General features: G+C 39.8%; 1 protein-coding gene across 1 annotated transcript in view; it reads left to right on the top strand.

The window, feature by feature from the left end:
* The first annotated feature begins 452 nt into the window (after positions 1 to 452).
* Positions 453 to 14,831, top strand: part of ICA1 (islet cell autoantigen 1) — an 89,820-nt gene continuing 75,441 nt past the window's right edge. Inside the window, exons 1-5 of the mRNA XM_065398744.1 lie at positions 453 to 469; positions 3,376 to 3,547; positions 6,707 to 6,779; positions 8,765 to 8,888; positions 10,512 to 10,710. Of these exons, the coding sequence (XP_065254816.1) occupies positions 453 to 469; positions 3,376 to 3,547; positions 6,707 to 6,779; positions 8,765 to 8,888; positions 10,512 to 10,710 (585 nt within the window). The remainder of the gene's footprint in view (positions 470 to 3,375; positions 3,548 to 6,706; positions 6,780 to 8,764; positions 8,889 to 10,511; positions 10,711 to 14,831) is intronic.

A 14,831-nucleotide genomic window follows, 5' to 3' on the forward strand; every position in this document is an offset into this window, starting at 1 on the left:
ACTTTCTAACCATGAGGGTAGTTAAGCTCTGGAATAGGCTTCCAAGGGAGGTTGTGGAATCCCCATCACTGGAGGTTTTTAAGAACAAGTTAGACAAACATCTGTGACGTACGGTCTAGGTTTTCTTGGTCCTGCCTCCAGCACAGGAGGCTGGACTTGGTGACTTCTCAAGGTTCCTTACATTTTTATCATTCTGTGTGATCCCCATTGACTTGAATGAGAGTTCCATGTGTGTACATGAGTGCAGCATTTGGTCCGTAGCTTGTGAAATATTTTGGGACAATATGGAAAGAAGGATGCTGTAAACATAATACTTAACATGTATATATGGTTGGATATCTACTTTAAGAGCTTATTTCAGTTTTATTTTAAATTCAATTTTAGTGGTCATATATTTATTTATTTATTTATATTTTTTTTTAGTTCTAGGTGTCCGAAGAAAATAAAGAAACATGGATGGCCATAAGTAGTAAGTAATTTTATATTTTTAACCTGTCGCACTAATAAAATTAGAAGACATATGCTGAAGTATTGCTGTCTATACTTACCACACTTTTTATGTTTTGTCATCCAATCTTTGGCATAAAATCCCCAGTAAGGACAGATTGGAAAAAGAAACCGACTGCCATGTGATCAAGTAATGGAAAAACCAATATGTTAGTTATTAATCTTCTGTTTTACAAACAGAGTTGAATTTATCCACATCATTTAACTTTATGACTAAAGTAGATACTTCTTTAGTTATAATTGTTGTTAGGTTTTGTTAAATGATAGTAAAATTTAAACATATGTTCATGATTATTCACCGTATAAAAACCCAGGTTGACAATTTACAGTACTGAATAAAGTTGTTCACAAAAACAGTGTCCTGTAGTACAGAGGCTTTTTCTGTTCAGTTATCCTATGTACAGAATATACGGGCAACACTCAATTCCTCATATAAGGTACACTTTAAAAATTATGATCAAATCTCATGCATAAACAGGAGTAATTTTTTTCTCAAAGTTCAATTTAAAAATGTAGTTTTCTCATTGTCCTTAAGAAATTGATAAGGGGTTATATTCCCCTGATTTCTTCAAAATTTGGCTATTATCTAAGAATTCTCTAAAGCCATAATTCTTATTAAATAAATTTTCCTTTTTGTTATATGACATTTGTAGCCCAACTGTGCACCCATTGAATTCCCCTTGACTTCAAAGGAAGTAGGAATGTAAGCTGAAACACTGGGGCCTTGATCCTATGTTTTGATCTGCCCAGGTACTGCCTCATTGACTTTAGTGAGACACAATAGTCTGCCTGTTCTGACCACAGTGCAGGTCTGAGACTTGAGATATTGCAAAACATGAATTATAAACTTTCATTTCCCATTAAGTCCTTTTAATAAAATATATGTTTTGAAAACGTTTGTTTTCATGAGTGTGTGGATGTGTTTAATTTAATTTTACATTTTTCCTTGAAGTGATTTTGATATCATTTCTGTTTTGAATAGTTTTAAAGGACATTGTCACTTTTGTTATAGATAAAAGCTGACTTACTTTGAGAATTAAGACCCTGGTTCTCTAAAGAGATCTGTCTGGAAAATTCTTAACTTCATGATGGGGATTCTTTGGATCCTCTCTTTAATAATAGGATTAAAACTTTAATTGATATTTGCTGCATCTTAAAATATACTACACATTTCACCTGACTTAATGTGCTATCCCTTGTTAATATGTATGCAATTAGTTTACAAAGAGTTGCACATGAAATTGGATTTGGCATGTTTTTGCATATAGTGGGTATTTTGTGCTGCAGCAAAAAAGTAACTGAAAACCTTATTTTTACTTTGGGATCTGCAATCAAATCTTAGAAGTCAGTGTTTAGGTTGAATAAGATGCTTGAATTTCTCTACTGTAAATATTTTTGTGAGAGACAAAAAAAGTGCTTTGTGTTATATACATTTTAAAAAACAATTGAATCAAATAATATAGTTATGTCATACAATTAAATTTCCTAGGGAGTATAAACCCTATCTGGCTATGAACCATGTAGGGGCATAACTAAGCCTTCATGTTTTATTTTATTTTTTAACAAGTATTCAATCTCTTTAAATTCTTCTAGAATAATAATTTGACATAATTTTAATATTAGCAAACCCATTTCTTTTAAACATTTGCAAAATTAATGCAGTTTTTCAGTTATTTACGGGTTAGGGATTCCATTTTCACAGAAGTTAATAATTAACTGTTCATCAGACATATCAGTGTTATATTGAGAAGCTAAATTTTCTGTGCCTCATATGGTTAAAGGAATTGTAGGAGGATGCAATTTCTATTTCGTCTACAACTTCAATAAGTTTAGAAAAGAGATGCAGAATCATCCCCCAATGGAAAATAATCTGGGAAAAGTGTACATGTTGCATACAATCCAGCATCATCCATTTTTCCTGCTTCTAGACTTTGTACTGTATAGAATTGGAGTGTCAGACTTTGTCTTGTGCTTGGCAGATTGAGCAGGATGGGGTACTGTTGCTTGCTTTTCTACACATTGAGTTGCAATCTGTTTACATACAAGATTGACATTCAGGGTGAAATCCTGGACCTATTGAAGACAATGGCAGTTTTCTACTGCAGCCCTTGAGTGGGGCCAGGATTTCACCTTAAATATCTCCCAATATATGAATCAAAAAACCATTACAGAACAAGTAAATAAAAATGCAAACTGAGACATTATCATATCTGCGATAAATCACTCTATAATACTGAAGAATTCTTCACTACTAAATACACCTCTACCCCGATATAACGCTGTCCTCGGGAGCCAAAAAATCTTACCGCGTTATAGGTGAAACCGCGTTATATTGAACTTGCTTTGATCCGCTGGAGTGTGCAGTCCCGCCCCCGTGGAGCACTGCTTTACCGCGTTATATCCGAATTCGTGTTATATCGGGTCGCGTTATGTCGGGGTAGAGGTGTATTGATAATGGGCAACACTACCAATTTACGACATTCAAATTGGAAGTGGTTTAAATGCTTCCAAAAATAAGACTGGAAACATTCATGAATATATTGTCATGCTAATATTTCTTTTGGCTAAAAGGAATTAGAGAATTTGCTGCATATTTGATAGTGATGAGCATTAATGACAACTTCAGGTTTAGGATTTGACCATTGCAAAGTGCAGAAATGTTCAAGTCTAGGGTTTTTATTCATAACCACAAGTATTTGTTCATAATTAGTAGTTTTATATAGTTTCACAGATAAAGAATATATATATCCTTTTTCCTCTTTTTCTTGATACTCCTTAAAAATCTAATAAAATGTTTGTAAGTTTTTTCAAAAGCCTCATTCTTTTTATTTAATCAAGCATTGTAATTTTGTTTCTTAAATGTTTCAGCAGTTATTCAAGGGAATTTTATGACCAGTATGCTCAAAGCCAGGAAAAATCTGTGGTCAATAAAATGCAGCAGAAATATTGGAAAACAAAACAAACCCTTATTAAAGTCACAGGAAAGAAGGAAGATGAACATGTTGTGGCTTCAGATGCAGACCTGGATGCAAAACTAGAGGTTTGTAATGAATTTACAATAGACATTAATGACTGAAATCTCTCTGAAAATCTGATAATGGGATCAAGTCTGTGTGTTTGTATGTACATATGTATGTGTACCATACTTTGTATTTATGGGTCTAATCTCATGTGCAGGTTGTGTGTGGGGTGGGGGTGGGAGTACTGCACTCTTTGATATCCACTGCAGTTAAATGTGTTTTGTTGTTGTTGTTTTTTTTAAACCAACAAACCAGCCAACCTCACCTCAGCAGTATTTTGCTTACTAAATAAGATTTTATAGTTTTCACTATGCAAAACAGTAGAGCACTGGAAAAGTGTTCAAATGTTGCTGCTGAATTAGCAGAATATTGAAAGAAAAGATGTTTATGGAGGCCCTATAAAATATCATCATTGTGGTGATTGGTGGTAAAAGTTCTCAGCAATGGAATGGGGAAGCTAAACAAATAATTTTTCACCTGCTCTCAAAATATTGGGGTGAAATCCTGGTCCCCACTGAAGTCAATGGGAATTTTTCTATTGCTTTAGTGGGACACGGTTTTACCCTAAGGTTGCTAAAACTTGGAAAATTATTTTATACCTATTTGTTCCTCCCGTAACTTTAATTTGGATAAATTCTTTATTCAAATTGTTGTGTAGGGCTTATGCCACAGAACATCTGTAGATAGAATGATCATAGTCTGTCAAGCCTTTTGAATGCTGGTTGAAAATTGCTATGTAAATATAAGATATTCACTGGCTTTTTACAATTATTTTTTTTCCCCGTCAACAAGACGACAAAAAACTTTTGTTCTTGTTCTGCCTCCTCCCCATGAAAATGAGTCATACAAGTGGACTCCTCCCATCAGCTGAGTTTGCAGCTCAGAGCTTGTGGCTGAAGGGGGATTAAAAACCCTAAACAAAAGGCACTTGATATCTCTGCTGCGTGGACTCTGGGGATGGTGGGGGAATGTTTCTAGGCATAAATAAGAGATCCCCAGGTGCTTAGTCTGGGTTAGCCCTAAAGGACTTGTAAAGCTTGCTGCTGATAGAAGCTTCTATTTCCTTTTGAAACTTAAGATTGTAACTCACCTGTGTATCTATGTTTACCTACTTCAAACTTGTAAATAACTCTCTCGTTTCCTTTTCCAGTTTAATAACTCTTTATATAGTGTATTATTGGGTTGGTTACATGCATAGTCTTTGTCGTGACTTGCCATTGACCCAGAGTAAGTGGCTGGTCCTTTGGGATTGGGAGTAACCTAAATATTACTGTGACTCTTGGTGTGATGGACCATCTATCACAAAGGTACGCTCACCTGGGTGGTGAGATAGATCGGAGTACCCAAAGAGACTGTCTGTGACTCCATGTTAAGGTAGTTGGAGTGCCTCAGGAATTTACATTTGTTAATTGGTTGGTGAAATCTAAGTATAGTGCTCACAACCAATTTGGGGTTTCTGCCCTGGTTCCTAACAGTCTGCCCTGAGGTTGGTTCTCACGCTCTTGGCAGCATTACGTGGTTTGTGGAGTAACTTTCAAAAAATAATTTTTGTTTACTCTTCTTCTAAAAATTGTAGTGTGTGTCATACAAATAACCTAAATGCATAAATACTAACACGTTTTTAAAGTAATACTGCACTGCATGCTCCAGAAATCCTCTTATACAAAACGCACAGTGTACATCTTTCTTCCAATTTTTTGTGTAGCTGGGAAAGAAAGAAAAAGGGTTTCCAACATGTAATAAATAAGGCAGAGTATCTAGTTACATATTAACATGCTATATATTGTTATATAGGTATAAAACTTGTTCCTTTTTAAAGAATTTATCTTACAGCTTTCTTTAGAATATCCTGTTGTTTTGAAAATGACATTTTTCTCTGTTGACTTTTATCCTTCCCAGTTCATCACCCAATTTTCACTTGAAGTCAGTATGTTTGCTTTGAAAATTAATATATAAAATCTCTGTGTTCCGGACAGTTGTTGGGAATGGGTGTATCTTTCTGAATAGTACTTTAGTTCACGGCATTCTGAAAATATTTATCCTGTGATGTTGCATTTATATGGTGAACGTTGTTTATCGTGGTTTATAAGCCAACAGTGGTGATGTAAAAGCCATTCAGTGGGGTCCATGTACAAACAATTTTTTATGTGCTTGTCCCTGAGCTCAGCCCTCTTATTGATGCTGCAGCAACAGTCGTGTTGGGAAACAGGGAAATGATTGTTTGCTAAATAGAAAAAGGCAAGCACATTTTTACCTAAATAACTTTGTAACTGCAAATAGTGCTGACTATTTGATAGACGAGCCCAGCACAAATGTATAGTAGGCCAGGCTGAAGTTTTGATTAGGTATGATGAATTGTGTGCTGAGTGCCTCTTACAATATCTTTATATAATGCCTACCATAGTGGGGACCATATCTCAGTTGGGTCCTGAAGGTGCTCTCATAAAAGAAATAATAATAATAAATAATAATTGAAGCTATGAAATTAGTGTCTCTGAGGTGCGACTACACTGGAACAGAAACAAAACTGATCAGGTTGAACATTCTTTGTAATCAACGGCCTGGCCTATTGATTTATAAACTAAAGCCCCAATCCTGCAAAGGGATCTGCAGGGATCGATACTTATGCCAGTAGAGAGTCCCACTGAAGTCAGTAAGATTCCACCACCCATAGACCCCTTTTCAAGACTGTGGCCTTATATTGAAAAGCTAATAGGCATTGTGTTATCTCATATACTCCAATTAAGGTGCTCTGTGTGTACATATACTTTTTTTCTTCCAAAATAGAGTTTTATACAACTTCATGACTAGTGCATAGATTTAAAAATGTCAGTAAAGAAACATAAGAAATAAACATATTCTTGGTGAACTGTCACTTTATTTTGCAAAAACAAAGATAATTGTTTTGTTCTGTTTTTTTCTTGTTTCCTTTGTATCTTGTTGATCTGTTTATAGTTTCAGTAAACAATTTGAACGTAAGAAAAGGCTATCGAAGGAAAATCTTACATTCAAGTATGAGGGTATTAGAAGCAACACATTTTAAAAGGAAATAATGATATATTTTTTTAATTTAAAAGTAATGCAGGTTTGTTTTAGAACAAATACTTTTTTGTTTTTGTTTTTTCTTTAGACTGTTTCTTGCATGTTTTATAATTAGCTTGTTTTATGTATAATTTCAGCTGTTCCACTCGATTCAGAGAACATGTATGGAGTTGCTTAAAGCAATTGAACTCTATCAAAAACGAATTTGTTGTAAGTATAACTAACTACAGCAGTTAAGCAGGGAGCTGAGTCTGCAATATGGAAGTAACTAATATGTGACAAAGTGAAGCTGATCATGGGATAAATGCTACTCTCTTCATCCTAGTTAAATTTGAAGCTAACCCTTCCATTATAAACCCAGTTTTGAAACTAACCTCCTAATTTGGCCAAAGTTCCTTCAATTCTCCTGAAATTGTACATGTGTGATACTAGGCCAGGATAGACAGGAGTACATATAGGAGATAGGAAAGCATTCAAGAATCAAGGCCTAACTACTTGACTTACCCAAATTTAGAAGTGGCTTATGTTAGAAACTCCAAATTTGGTTTTCTTGGTGAGGAGTGTGTCTTTTGAGGGATAGATGTGAATTTAGTGTGCATTAGGAGCAATGGAGGTTTTAACACAACACAGCCATGACATTGAATTGATAGTCAAACTGGCCCTGACATGTGGACAGCTACAGTGAGTGGCAGATCAGAGAACCACATGTGGGGGAAGGTGGGTTATGGTCTGAGGCAGAAAATAAGCTAACGGGGGACTAGTCAGGGGGAGAGCCACATTGGTGTTGGGGGGGGGGGGGCTGGTTCTATTCGGTAGAGTGTTGTAGGTACTTTCCCATTCCACTCCCCACCTCCACCTGCCCCCCAAGAAAAAAGCCCATGAAAAGTCTCAAGATGTAAAGGAAAAGTGTGATTACACAGTAGTTTAATATATCCGAGTTAGTGTTCCATGGTAGCAGTGATGACCCAAGTGAAGTCTTTTGTGTGACGATTATATAGGGAGGAACATACTCGATTAGAATGCAGTGTGGGCATAGAGTGGATTTGGTTAACAAGGGGCCCTTGCTGACATCTAGAAATATAATTTGTATAACAATATTTCAATTACAGTAATGACTATGTCTCTCTTCCTTCACGTGTCACTTGTTTTACTCTGCATGACCTGACATGCGGATGGCCAAGAGGCTGACAGACAGGGAGCTATGTGTGGAGAGTTCTAATTGGCGGGGTGGAGGGGGGCAGGAAAAAGTGCTTGCTGCAGGGGACAGCTTGTCTGGAGGAGGTCCATGAGGTGAAAATGGCTGTGACCTTCCGGCATCGCAGAGATCTGGTTTAAGGCGACAACCAATTGTATCAGAGGGGTAGCCGTGTTCGTCTGAATCTGTAAAAAGCAACAGAGGGTCCTGTGGCACCTGGCACCTTTAAGACTAACAGAAGTATTGGGAGCATAAGCTTTCGTGGGTAAGAACCTCACTTGGGTTCTTACCCACGAAAACCAATTGTAGTTTACTTACTTCCACTCCAGAAGTATCCAGCATTCTACCATGTAACACTCCCACTTCCAATCCCCCAGAAAATTCAACAGGAGAGACCTTTAAACTATGCAGCTTTTGAAATACCAGTAGAATCATAAAGTGAGCAGACCATCCAGCAATTAACTTAAAAAGAAAATCACGCATTTATCCTGAAGAATTAAATCTCCAACTAAATAATACAATAATAGAAAAGGGGAGAGAGATTTTAAGGGGCCAGCTGGTGTAAATCAACATTGGCTTCAATAGAGCTATGCTATTTTATATCAACTGAGGATCTGGCTCCATGAGCTTTTAAAAAAAAAAAAAACTATCAAGGGAAATAATATTGTCAGGTCACAGTAGGCTCCTTCATATGATCTCACCAAGGTAATATCTTTATTCAAGCAATAAATAGCACATTCGCTTGTTGCCTTTCAGCCCAGAGATGATTTTGCGGTTCTTATTACACTACACCAAACTCACTGACAGGTGTGTTCAAGTGAATCTGAGCTTTTGTTTCATAAATCCAGGAACTGCATGAAGGTTAATTAGAAAAAACTTTTTTTGTGCTGTGCTGCTTGGATCTGAAGTGACTTGTGAGCCTATTTTTGCTGTTCACATTTTTAAACAGTTAAAACCTGTTACATTGCATATATATGACCGTTCATTCCTTTTTCATTAGTTTTGTCTCAGGAAGAAAATGAATTGGGGAAATTTCTTCGATCACAGGGTTCTCAGGATAAAACCAGAGCAGGAAAAATGATGCAGGCCACAGGAAAGGCCCTCTGCTTTTCTTCTCAGCAAAGGTATGTCAGCTTCAGCGTGTAAGGGAAATGTTACTCCATGGCTTCATTCATGTTGGACCAAATTCTGTGCGCTGACATTTTTTCAGTGTCCTCAATGACTGGCTTGAAACACTCCATTTTGAGCTGAACAATGTGGCTGCTTGTCTCAAAATGAAGCATCACATGCTGAACATTGGGAGGTTGATATGTTCATCTTAGGTTGTAATTTGACTGTTAGCACAGCTAGTAACAGCCACAGGTGGGATCTTCAAAAGCATATAAGTCTTTTAGGAGCACAGATCCCACTGACTATGCTCCTAAGTAGCCTAGATATTTTTGAAAATCCCTCTCTTTAGCTAATTATCTGACATGCATCCAATTATGGAAACCCTTGCATGTGGCAAACTAGGTTCTTTTAGAATGCCAGTAAATGTGCCTTAACCTCTCACCAAAGCCCCAGTGCCCCATAAGTAATCCTGTATCATATGAAAACTTTTTTATATATATATAAATATTCAGAGCCAGAATCAACATTTTGGTCTTTTTTTAGCCAACATAAAGAGAGAACCACATACGTCCTTCCCTTGCCCAGACGGCCAGTTCTCCCCTCCACCTCTGTGACCCACCCTCCTCATAACAAGTCACTACTTCACTTTATTGTGTCATCAGCCTCTGGCCATCTCAGTAACGGAAGATCAGCCAGATGTAGTAGCTCCCTGGCTGTGCCAGCCCTACACTAACTAGACATTCCCCTATCCCAGGGAAATCCCCAGATAGCTACTTAAACCAGCTTTAAAATCTGCTTTATGCCACTTAATAGGCTGTTGAATGTGTCTCGGTGAAGCTGCTGCTGGCTACAGGCAGGGGAAAGCAGCAGCTGGAGGTAGGAAGGGCAAGTTAGTAGTGGGTAGAATTTTTTGAGAGCCTGTTAAGGGGAGGAAGTGGGTGTGAGTGGGGGAGCTGATATCCCCAGCTGCCTCTCCATAATGCTGGGTCTGAGAGTATGGCAGAAAATGCCTTAAAACTTCATAAAAATAAACAGAACTATTCAAATTCCTTTGAAAACTCAGATAATTTATCTGCTTGACTGATGACTTCAGTGTTACCTGCTCATAGCAGGGCTACATTCTTAACCCTACCATTAACCTAATGTGCAGTTTAACATTACAATCCTGGTATATCTGTGGTATGTGACTAGTAACAGGTGCTTTATCAAAGGTTTTGTGACTGTTAAATGTAATTCCCATTTGCTAATTTCACTTGTCTAAACCTTTTAATTGACACACACACACACACACTGATAAATTTTGCAGTTAATCAAAAATACAGTGAAAAAGATTCCTCTGTTACTGATTTGAGAAGCTGAAAGTAATTGTGAAAATCATGACACCTATGCAGAAAGCATACACAACATAGACGTAAAGATATCCTCGTCACTTATGACCATAAATGAGTCTTTGGACGATCTCACATGTTGTAGTCATTTCAGTGAATTTCTTTTAGACTGACTTGTCCATTCCATACTTTTTAGAAATGGCTCAGGGTTGTGTATATTTGTTTGATTGCTATTTTTTTTTTTAAAGAAACAACTATTATCTTTATGGATCAGTTCAAAATATATGTTTTTGGGTTGTTTTTTTAAAGGTTGGCATTACGTACTCCTTTGTGCAGACTATACCAAGAAGTGGAGACTTTTAGATATAGGGCTATATCAGATACATGGCTGACCGTAAACCGAATGGAACAGTATCGGACTGAATACCGAGGAGCACTACTTTGGATGAAAGATGTCTCTCAAGAGCTGGATCCGGATCTTTACAAGCAGATGGAGAAGTTTAGGAAGGTATGATGTTTCCTGTGGTTTGCTGGAGGGGGAAGCATGATAAATGGTAGTGAAGCATGATTTTGATTCCTGTGAGGAAGACATTCAACAGCACTGAGGATGCAATTAATCAAAACTGATCTTTTCCATGTGACAGAATACCCATTAATTTGATATGGAATATTATATCTTTCACAGATGATGAGGCTAAGGGGGAGAGAAAGTGGCAAGAAATCACAGTTCTTAACTACCTGGTTCTGATTAGAATACATTTTTGTATTTTATATAATATATATTTTAAAATGTTTAACTGAGGGGAAACACCTGAATGATTAAGAGAAGGAGATATGTCTGCACTCAACAGGGGTGGAGAAGATTGATGATGCTACTAGAAAGTACGAAATTTCTGTATAGACTAATAAAAATACCATAATATTTGTTGCTGAGTTGAACTGTTTGGGCTTGGTTAAAGGCCAAGATTTTCAAAAGTGACTAGTGATTTCTTTAGGTGTCTCATTTTTTTTTTCAGTACTCAATTTGGGAAACCTCAAAGAGGATTGATTTTTCAGAAAGTGCTCAGCACTCAACCTTCAAAAATCAGGCCATTTTAAGGTATTTCAGGTTTGGCACCCAAAAACTAAGATACTCCATCACTATTCACTCTCGAAAAGCTTAGCCCAAAGATACCACACCTCAAGGTAGCAACGTAGGAGTTACTTAGGCTATGTCTGTGCTACAGAGTCTATGTCAGCATTGCTGAGCCTAGTGTAGACTCAGGCCCAGATTTTTAAAGGTATTTAGACATTGCTCTGTTCAGTGTTGCAATGCCTAAGTCTTATTTTCAAAAGGGATTCAGGCACTGAGGAGCCTAAATCCCATTAACAGTCACCACTGTGTGCAGCAGCAGCTAAATACCTTTAAAAATCTGGGCCTCAGTGTATGCATATAGAAATTCTTCAGTCAGTGTAGAAACACCACCTTTCAGAACGATGTTAGCTGTGCCAACAAAAGCACTCTTCTGTTGGCATAGCCGCATCTACACTGGGGGTTTTGTTGGCGTAGCTATGTCAGTCAGGGATGTTTTTTTTTCTTTTTCACAGCGCTGACCAACATAGCTATGCCAATATAAGTTTTAAGTGTAGACCATACTGATCTCCTTTGGCTCCAATTCATTCTTAGGAGGCCTTTACAGTCGTAGCTATAGGACTAGTGGCTGTTCTCCCTACAGAATGTAGTAGAACTAGTAGTATGCTTGCTGTTCTGAATCTGGATTGGAGTGAGAGGGCAGAATCCTGGATCGCAGGCAAAGACCTACACTCTGAATAAATACATTTATAATGTTAACAGAAATGGCATAATATTGTAGGTCATTGGCTTGAGATCTAGAAGTTACTTTGGTACATATCTGCCCTAAAGAAAGTTGTTGTGTGAAAGAGAACTTGCTCTCCTTGAAGCCTTAAATGAACTGTCCGTTTCCTTGAACTGGAAATATTTTGAGATGAAGTAAATGTTTTCATATGATTATACTGCACAATATATTTTGTTTTGTTTGGGGGGAAGGGGTTAAAACTTGAATCAAACAGTGATAGGAAAGAATTGCCATGTCTAGTTCATATTAATATTTGTGAATGCAAGCTGTGACAATAGCAGTGGGGTGGGAGGGATAAAATTCCCAAATCTTGACATAATTTTTCTTTAATGCGTCAGTATAGGATATGCCTGCAAATCTCAGGGCACCCAACTTGTATTTTATTGTGCCTGTTGGGAAATTTTTATAATGGCAGGTTCTTGCAGGCAAAATAATCAGTCTGGTCCCAGCCTCGGCCAGTTGCATATGTATAACAGTTGATTTAGTGGAAATGCACTATAAAAGGAGTGTTTGAATAAAGAATTGAAAATAGTATTGGTAATGGTCATTCAAACCTGATTTATGCTCTTGTGAAACAAGTGATGTGGAAGATCTACATTATCAAAAAGATAGAGTAGTTAAGATAATGAGGGTTTTTATGGGAAACTAGTTAAAATCTTGTCCATGAAATTTAAGTCTTCTCAGGATGCTATGCCTCAAAGTTGGCAATGAAGATTTCTAAAAGTTGCTATGAATGATTTGTCTTAGAGCTTTTAGGAGCTTTTGCATCCTGTTTACAATACCACCCCGGGAGCCAAGTATTTTGAAACGTGTATAATTCTGTAAGCAGTTTTGTCTGTTGCAGTTACATCAACAGTTATTTCTTTAACTGTTTACCAAAGTTCTGTTGCTTTGCTGCAAAGGAGAAGGTTAAAAACTATTAGGCTAAAATCTCTAATTTCTCCCTGTCCCTCCCATCCCCAGCTATTATTTAACATTAAACTTTTCAAACCACATTGGAATGCCAAGTACAAAAAGCTCTACATTTTATAGCCAACAAAATATATGTATCCTATTTTTGGATAAAGCAATGCCTGTGATATTGACTACCCCTATAGTTCCCCCTCACACTGAACAACTGCTGCTGCTTCTTCGAGTGATTGTTCATGTCCATTCCAAGCAGGTGTGTGCGCGCCGCGTGCACGCCAGCCGGAAGATTTTACTATAGCAGCGTCCGTAGGGTCGGCTTCGGCGCCCCCTGGAGTGGCGCCTTCATGGCGCTGTATATAGGGGCCAGCCAACCCCCCACCCCCTCAGTTCCTTCTTACCGCCGGTGACGGCTAGCTGGAACTTCGCTTGCTCTTCAGCAATCGTAGCAGTATTCCGTCGTTGTTGTAAATAGTTAGTTAGTTTGTTGTTTAGTGTTAGCTTAGTTAGTTATTAGTTGGGGGGTTTTCCCCAAGTTTTCGTCGCCCCGCTGGGGCATGCCCGGGTCCCCAGGGTTCAAACTCTGCCGAGACTGTGGGAAATTCATGCCAAAGAGTGACCTGCACTCTTCGTGCTTGCGGTGCCTAGGGGAGAGCCACCAAAGAGACAGGTGCAGTATCTGCAGGGCTTTTCGCCCCAGGACTCTCAAAGATAGAGAGCAGAGACTTAAAGTCCTCCTAATGGAGGCGGCCCTGCGGCCGCAATCAGATCCCGGGCCTACTGAGATGGCACCGAGCACTTCATCCTCGGTGCGCAGTGCTCCGGCACCGGAGATAAGTCGTGAGGCCAAGGCCACCAAACCCCGGCATCAGAAAGAGTCGGCGCACAAGAAACCATCCTCGATGAGACACCGTTCCCCATCGCCAGTACCGGTTAAAAGGAACAGGCCGGTGAGGGATCATTCTCCACACCAGGACTCTAAAGGGCCGGCGCCGTCCACGTCTACTACAGGACAATTCGCGCCACAGACCCATCTGGCCATCCCGTTGACTCCCGCCCCGGAGAGGGTACGGTCGAGTCCGGAAAAGCCTCGATCCCCGGACATGATGGAGGAAGTGCGCCTCCCATCGACGCCGGAGGCGTTCGAGGCCGCCTCAGACCTCTTGAGCCTCCCGGTGCCGGCGTCGCCGCACCAGTGCAGAGAACCTCTGGCTACCGCTTGGGCCCATTATCAATCTAGGGGCAAACCGGCAATGCTCTCGCCGCGCTCCCCGCGCCGCACCGGTGCAGACAGCACCCTCTACGGCGACAGTGGGTACCGCGCCTCCTATGTCCTCCTACTCAGAAACTTCGGACTCGGAGGCGGACTCATATTGCTCTAACAGATCGAGAAGTAGGCAATCGTCCTCGCGTACGAGTGCCCAACTGTACCCACCGCAGTGGCAGCAGCAGCAGTGGCAACCGCCCCCCCAGTGGCCGTTCTGGACGCCGTGGGCCTACCACCAGTCAGTGGGTCAGGCGCACGGACCCTGCTCACGAGCCACATCTGTCTCTTCAACGTCGGCGGTACCGCCGCTAATGCCACCACCACCAGCACCGCCGTCTGACAGGAGTGTGCCACAAAGGGACACGGCACCGCCTAGCCAAACAATGGCACAGACGGGGACCTTGCTCCCAACACCGCAGGCACCGTCCAGCGCGCCTCGTCGCTCGGTGTCAACCCCGGTACCGGCCGCGGTGCCGCATCCCGAGTCTGCACCGGCCGCGCAGCCTGAGTACCGTGTGCCGCAGGCCCTCGTAGAGGGAGAGGGGGTAGATGAAGGCCTTCTTCAAGGGATCTCTTCCTCCTCATCTCCGGATGAGGCAG

Source organism: Emys orbicularis, chromosome 2 (genome assembly GCF_028017835.1).
Source record: "Emys orbicularis isolate rEmyOrb1 chromosome 2, rEmyOrb1.hap1, whole genome shotgun sequence".
NCBI classification, from domain to species: Eukaryota; Metazoa; Chordata; order Testudines; family Emydidae; genus Emys; species Emys orbicularis.